Below are 7,971 nucleotides of genomic sequence, written 5' to 3' on the forward strand. Positions count from 1 at the left end.
CCTTTTCACAATATCACATTTTATTGCACGCTAGCCAACTTGACGTCAAAATGATGAATCTTGTACAATACTTCACATGAGGCACTGATACATAAATTATTTCTGTAAAAATGTGAAGTTGGGACAATAAATTCATAACAAAACCTGCCCAAAAATATGTCTGTGCATCTCATTTACAGAAAGATCAATCTAACATTTATAACTGGTAGAAATTCAAAATGAATGGAAAATGCAAGAAGCTCATTACCCCATGGGCAGCTCACATTTGACACAAATAAGGTGCAAATAGCAAGTAATATTTAACATTATCACATTGCCACACTTTTTTGTATATCCTGTACAATGCATCAAATAAATACTGTACATTTTAACATTTGTTTAATATAAACAACTTCCTCCTTGTACAATTTGCACATTATACAGGTATGAGGTAAAACAAGATTTAATAGCACACATTCGAGAATGAAACATTCCAATAAACAATGTAAAGGCTCAAAGCCTGAAAACATTGCTATGAAGAATGAAAAACACTGTTTTAACACACCACTGCTTCATTCCGGCCAAACTGCCATTTATTACTGCTAAATACTGAATGGTTTGTATTTCAAATGATGTCAGTTTTTACAATTCAACCCTTGCAAAATGTTTTGAACCCATTTAATCCCACATTAACATTTGTGACTGCATTTGCTTTTGAGCTTGAGGGATCTAGAAAAGTTGTATTTTTGTGTGCATTTTACATGAGCTCTCAGCAATAGACTGTAGACTGTCTTGATGTAGGCTAATGTGATCATTTTTAAACAGCTGGTTTAAATGGTTAGTTTAGAGCTTTTTGCTTCTAGTTGGCTCCTCTGTGTATATGATAAACGTAGCTTATATTTAATGGGTCTATTATTAATGTATTTTTAGGAATACTCTGTCTTGTACGAATCACATCACAATATACACTACATTTTATTTCATGTCAATGAACACATTTGTAAATAGTAAGAAACCCATTTTGAATGCCTGATTGATTCACTTTTTTGGAAATTTGTATAAATTACAATACGTTTCAAGGAATATTGTTACATTTAATGAAACGAAATGTATGCATGTAGCCTATCTTTGAAATAGGCCTACCTGTTCCGCACAATTGAGTAGTAAAAAAAATTAAATGATGCTGCTTAATTGTTTATAATTTATTTCGTTTTATTAACAGCAATCCCAGGCAAAAAAAAAGGATTAAATGGGTTCGTTTTGGTTGTTTGGACACTGCAAAATGTTGGCCTGTTATCTATTTTATACAACAGCAAGTTCCGGTCCTCGAATTTGATTGGCTGAACTGCTTTTCAAAAGTGCTGAATTTTTGTACTTGCACATTTCACTGTTTGTGTTACTCCAATTGTGTTCATGGAGGCTGAAGTGAAAGCAGAGCGAGTGCGCGTTTTTTTTTTTTTCGATCCATGATCGCTCGAGTAAAACCCGGAGTTGAGCGAAGTGATTACAGAGCGCGTTGGATGGGGGAGGGGAAATCGATGTGGCTCCGCCCACCCATATATTTAGTTTGTGCGTTGCTTGGCAATGGTCAAAAATAACGTTTTTTTTTAACATTTTTTTTTCTTACACTATTTTCGTTGATGAAGAAGAAATGTGCGACTGGCCATTTTTCTCAGAAACGCATGTCACGTCACATTGATTGTTTTTTCGAACAAGCAATAGCCTATCACACTTTCAGCGCGGTCATCATTACCTGATATGAAATACAAACAGCACTCTTGCTCGTGTGATATCGATTAAATTGTCACGGTTGTACTTTTACAGTTGAGACTCTGAATGGGACATCCTGCCGTTTCTTTCCAGACTGCAGTCGCTGCTGTCCGCGCCGTTACAGTCCGACCAGGTCCCGAGCATGCTCTGCTCCGTTGAGTTCCCAAAGCCCCCGGTGCAGCGCGACAGATCGCACGAGCTCACGTGCAGCCTGCGGTCCGCCTGCCTCGGACAACACAACAGCCTCTTAAAGGCTTTCCTGAAGTCGGGACTCCGACAGTATATGATGGGGTTGAAGGCGGAGTTCACGTACCCCAGCCAGTTCAAAAACACGAAGAGCTCCTTATCCACCACTTGTGAGCAAAACACCCGCATCACGTTAACGATGAAGAACGGCAGCCAGCAGAGCGTGAACGTTCCCATGATTATTCCCAACGTTTTCAGTGCCTTCTGCTCTTTTAAAGCCAGGATCTTGGTGGTTCGTTTTCGGTTAGGTTTGCAATTAGTACCATGATTGTTGTAGAACCTTCCCTCACATTTGTTGATTTTGTTCAGCTGTTGTTTGGCTTCTCTATACACTCTGGCATATACGAATATCATGACTATTAAAGGGATATAAAACGATATAATAGAGGAGGAGATGGCATATGCGCGGTTGGTAATGAAGTCACAGCACTCGGGATTGTCATAGCACGCTGTCTCGTCTCTGTCCCGGGACCAGTGCATTAGGATGGGTGGAAATGACACCAGAGCAGATATAGCCCACACTCCACAAACCACAACCTTGGCTCGTGCTTTCGTTAAAAGGCTTTGATAGCGAAACGGGGAGATGATGGCGATATACCTGTCTATTGCAATTACGCACAGGGTCTCGATGCTCGCCGTGACGCAAAGTACATCAACAGATATCCAGAATTCACAGAAGAACGATCCATAAATCCAGGCTCCTCTTACCTCCAAGGCTGCACCAAATGGCACTACCAGTAACCCCATGATGAGATCTGCGCACGCCAGAGACACGATGAAAACATTGGTGAGCGTCTGGAGCCTCTGATTCCGCGCTATGGCGACTATGACCAGTATATTTCCCACTACAATGATGAACACTATCAGACCCATGATGATTCCCATGCCCACGAGCCACTGTTCGGATAGGTTAAGATCCATCGTGCCGCGTTTAGAGTCATTGCTGTAGTTTACGGACGGTAAACCGTCTCCCATGGTGTGGAGAAATGAAGCGCGTTCATTCAGAACTTCAGGTCCAGTGTGGAGCGCTTCCATCCGCGCTCTGCTCTCCAGCCCAGGCCCACACGCGCGCACTGAAAGAAAGAGCAGAGCGACAAATACAAAGGTGACGTCACAGGGCTGCACAGCCAATGGTTCTGCATTTCTAAATTGTAAGTCTTTCACTATTTGAGAAACACAAAGCGCCGCGCAAAACCTATTGGTCCTACCCAAGTGCAGACTTTGCGCGGCGCTTTTACGCATGGTAATTTTAGGACTTTTGGCGCACCACACGTTACAGAAGGGTCCAAACGTTTGAGAGCACGTTTTTCCCTTTTGAACTGGGAAATAAACAGTGTAAGATAATTGGTGAGCACATTGACCCCATGTCGATAATGCCATAAAATGATCATAACACACCCCAATGCACACAGCCCAGCTAATAGCAAAAAGTGTTATTAAAGTTAAAGGTATTTTGTGAAATAATTTTGTGAATGCTCCTTTAGGGAATATGTTTTATTAATGAAAAAACTATATTCAAACTGATGTTTTACATATTCTGTACAGTGCAATTTATACATTTTACATAAAAAAAACCTTTTTGCAGTGCTTTAAAATGTAGTCATTTAAAATAATTGTATGAATGGTGGCTTACAGTTAAACTAAATTTTAATAACTAATCACTTCAGGAATTAGATAATCTATATAATTATATTAGTAATTATATAAATTGCATAATTTTCTCTACTTTTATGTTATGTATAGCCAACTAAAAACCATACTTGTGCTTTTATGTGCTACACATGAAACATTTTCACTTCACAAAAGCTCTTCATAGTGAAAAAGGGCTCTTTAGATTCTAATAATGTTCTTCAAACTGAGAAAAAAATGGTTCTTTTATGAACTGCTCACTAGCTTTTTTGGGAACCAAAAATTGTTCTATGGCATTGCTGTGAAACCCCCCATTTGGAGGCTTTGCTTTTAAGGGTGTAAACTCATGTAAACGTCAGTGCAGACTTCTCAAACATCTGGAAAATAATATGCAACAACACTGCCTGACAGCACAAAGCAATTACAGGGCCCCTGGACAGATACGGCGCATGTTTTGCAAACTTCACAATGCTCGATTCAGTTGTTCCATAATCGTGCCCTGGCACTTTCCTGGACAAATCACCACCAGCCAAGCTATAAAAAGAGCCAACAGTAAGCCACTTGCTTTCCTTCTGAAAACGAATCAGCCCGGGCGAGAGGTGTTTTTCTAGCAGTAGGAAGCTGTTACTAGATAAGATCATAATTGCACCTCCTTATAGCCGGGACACAGACAGGCACATTAGACTAATGCTGCCGCTACAGAATTTCTCTCTCGTTCTCATTTACATTCCAGCATTGTAGAACAGCATTCTGACCTTTTCTTCTTTTAAAAAAGTCAACATGTATTAGCAGTCCCAAAAATAAAGGGATATTTGATATTAACTGCACCGACATGTAATAATGCAGGGCCACACACTTTCAACCGTTTTTGTCATTGTTTGATCCATCAGATGAAGTCCAGGGACTCTTGTGAACGGAATGATCTCACTCTTTCTATGCGAGTGAAAGGAAGTCTACTCATGTTGCATGGCTACAGGCGCTGGTGCAGGAATCAGGATTCAGGGCTAATAGTGTCTGTAAGGAGAGTTATGCAATCTATGTAGCATAAAAATCCCATTCAGGTACCAATGCAAACTGAGACATGCATGCATTGGATCGCTTGGAATTAGGGTTAATGTTGTATTTAAGGATGGTTATTGCATGCATTGGATCGCTTGGAATTGTGGTAATGCAGTTTAATGATGATGACTGCATAATGAGGGAAGAACGGTCTCCCCTCAGTCATGGATTAACACTGTGCCTTTTCGACGGCGTCGAAAATGTTTTATCAGTTAAAGGAATGTCTGTTTGCTGATAAATATACTCACCCTAAAAAATTATAAAATGTGTCCAGGTCAGATGTAGATGAGTTTGTTTTTTCATCAGAAGCAGATTTGTTTTTTTTTTTTTTTTTTTGTAGCATCACAGATGTATCATGTAAAATAGGATGCCTCTGGCTAAAATGAAGCGGGTGCTTAATTTCAGAATGTAGAGAGTCCAAACGTTGTAGTCCAAACAGCTGATAAAAACATCACAATAATCCACAAGTAATCCACATGACACTAGTCCACCAGTTAATGTCTTGTGAAAAGCTGCATGTTTTTAAGAAACAAATCCATCAAGGCCTTTTAACTAACAGTAAATGTTACAATTTTAACTTTAAAAATGAGTAAAACCATGAACAAAGACATGATTGTAAAGTGTAAAAATAAAAATGGCAATACTGAAATGATGCTTTTGACTTGCAACGTGCAGTTCAGTGAGTGAGTCATAATATGTTGATTCAGGGGCTGGATTTCATTTAATGAGCGATACGCCCTAAGGATTTGTCAGACTGATTCAAAGTGACAACTTCTAGTTAAAGTTCTGTTAAAGAGGTTGGGAAATAATGATACAGTGAGAGTTTTCTTTTAGAGCAAATAACGATTTGAGCAGCAAACTAACAGTTTATACCAATTTAATCACAATGGCTTTCTGCATTAACGATTCTTAAGACGTAACCACAGAGCAGCTAATAAAACATATTCTGAATTTAAATGAGCCCATGCAAGGCCAGTGCTAAATACAGCATGGAAAATGAACATTCTTCTCAGTATTATCAAAATGAAAGGATTAAAACATGTAAAGTACTATGACAATTATGTAAGCGAAACCTAGGTGACATTTCATATTTCTATTCACAGCACTCTAATTATCTTTAGTTTCATGCCGTTATATTAAAATTCACAGAGCACAGTATTCAAGTCATGGTAAATGTCTTCAGAATATTAATCCTGGATAATATTAAATTAGAAAGTTCCTTGCATATTTACCCAAAAACCTGCACCATATAATAAACTTTCATTTTCTGACCTTCAGAAGGAGATCTGTTGTGGCTTTGAGGAGAAATAGTAAGAAATTAATAAGTGATTTAGTGATTTGATGGTTGGAAAGTGGAATGTGAAGTTTTCATTATGTATTATGCATCTGTTAAACTATGAATTTTGATTGAAATACTTGTTCCAGACATTCATAAACTCTTGAGAGAGCCTGGATAAGCCACATCTGTCTGTCAGTCTATGCTTCACACTCCATATGTTTCATACATTCCATACGTTTACACTTCTGGCAAATGTCACAGATCAAAAACAGCATCTGTCTTCCCCTCTTCCTGATGGAAGGAAGGTTCAAAGGGTCATTATCTGACAAACAGCACGTTCTGATCTCAGCCTTGGCTGTTAACCTCTGAAAACATGTTGTTCATTCTATGAGCTGCACATATGCAAACATAAACATGACTGCAGCTGAAAGTTCATTGTGTTCCCTTCGAGGTGCGTTATAGAATTGTTGGAGCATTGGAAGTGTGTATATACAGTATTTTACCCCAGAGAGACAGATGTCCGTTAACTTTTAAACTAGTGTTTAATAGTGTTTGAATTGCCAATAACTCAGCAGCTGGTGGGATTACATAATGATATCAGTTAACCTTAACATGAGAGTATACTGAGAGTAGCTATACTTATTAAAAATAACTGTCCTTTATCAGCAACTATAATGAACCTTTAGCATCCATGGAAATTGTTCATCGTCCAGAAGGTTCTTTATAGTTGAAAAAGTTTCTTTAGATTAGAAAAATCCTTTTGTAAGTATTTTTTGTATTGTTTTAAATTTTTTGTCGTCTATATGGATTTTTTGATTGTAAACAGTAGAGACATACTTTAAAAGTTCTTCTTTTGTGTTCCACAGGATAAAGAAAGTCATACAAGTTTGGAACGGCTTTGAGTTCACGTTGTTGCCTTTATCAATCACCCATAACATTCTTCAGATTATTTCAGTGCTCTTGAAAAATGATGGGTGATTCTGGCCAAGAGAACCTGAGTGTTTTTCCCCTCCAACCCAAAATTGCAGGAACGTCTTTGCTAAATTCATAAATTTGCAAGTGCGTAATCATCTCAAGTGCAAATGCTCTTTCACTGCTGCTGTGAGCTGTTGTGATGAAAGCAGATGTGTGTCAAAAAGCAGCTGTCTGATTGACTGCCTGTTGAATTCTAATGTTCTATTTCATGTTTACGCTTCTGTTAATCCTCCATATAGACTCGGGCTCTGATTGGTAATGTGCTTTCTGGTTAAATATTAGCCTGTTGCGCAGAAATGGGCGATGTGGCTTCTCTGGGGGATTCTTGTGAGTGGAAATGAACATTCTGATGGCATTCGGTGTTTGCTGAGAGATTATGAGGATCACATTCAGCAGCACAAAGCATATATTTTCACAGCTCAGCTTTATTTGGAATTGCTGAGAACATTAAGCCAAGGAAATGGAGCGTGGTGGCAATACCACTTTTTTAGACAGCCAAACACTTTAGGGACTGGAGCACATGGTCATCTGGTGTGTGTGTGTGGATCTTCACTGAAATAACTTTACAATTAGGATAACCAATCATTAACATTAGTCAACTAAATAGGTGCACTACAACTCAAAATATTAAGATTTTTTTTCCAGCATGAATGCATTCAATTTAGTGAAAGAGACAGGAAAAAACATTAAAACATCTTACTGACCCCAAACCACGAAATGGTGTCATTAACCATCAATGTACAATAATCTTACACCATTTATTAATCAGTTTATATTATTTTTACATATACATTTTCAGCATTTCAAATTCAAAGTTATATGAATAACATTGAGTAAATGTATCATGACAAACATGAATTAACATTAATCAATGGTATATTTATAAACTGACAATCAGTCGACTAAATAAATGTTGTGAAACAAATTGTTGATTTTTAGTTCATGATACCTAATGCTTTATATTAACAAATCAAACCTAAAAAAATGACCACTGAAATCTTTCTCACCATGAAGCATCTCTGCTGGAACAGATG

At 38.1% G+C, this 7,971-nt stretch overlaps 1 protein-coding gene across 1 annotated transcript; it reads right to left on the minus strand.

Moving 5' to 3' along the window:
• On the minus strand, nucleotides 1-3,111 carry LOC109099976 (beta-1 adrenergic receptor-like). Its single transcript, XM_019113442.2, has one exon. It carries the CDS (start codon nucleotides 3,028-3,030, stop codon nucleotides 1,798-1,800), a length of 1,233 nt encoding a protein of 410 aa, XP_018968987.2. The 5' UTR covers nucleotides 3,031-3,111; the 3' UTR covers nucleotides 1-1,797.
• Between the last annotated feature and the right edge of the window lie 4,860 nt (nucleotides 3,112-7,971).

Source organism: Cyprinus carpio, chromosome B12 (genome assembly GCF_018340385.1).
Source record: "Cyprinus carpio isolate SPL01 chromosome B12, ASM1834038v1, whole genome shotgun sequence".
Classification (NCBI taxonomy): Eukaryota; Metazoa; Chordata; class Actinopteri; order Cypriniformes; family Cyprinidae; genus Cyprinus; species Cyprinus carpio.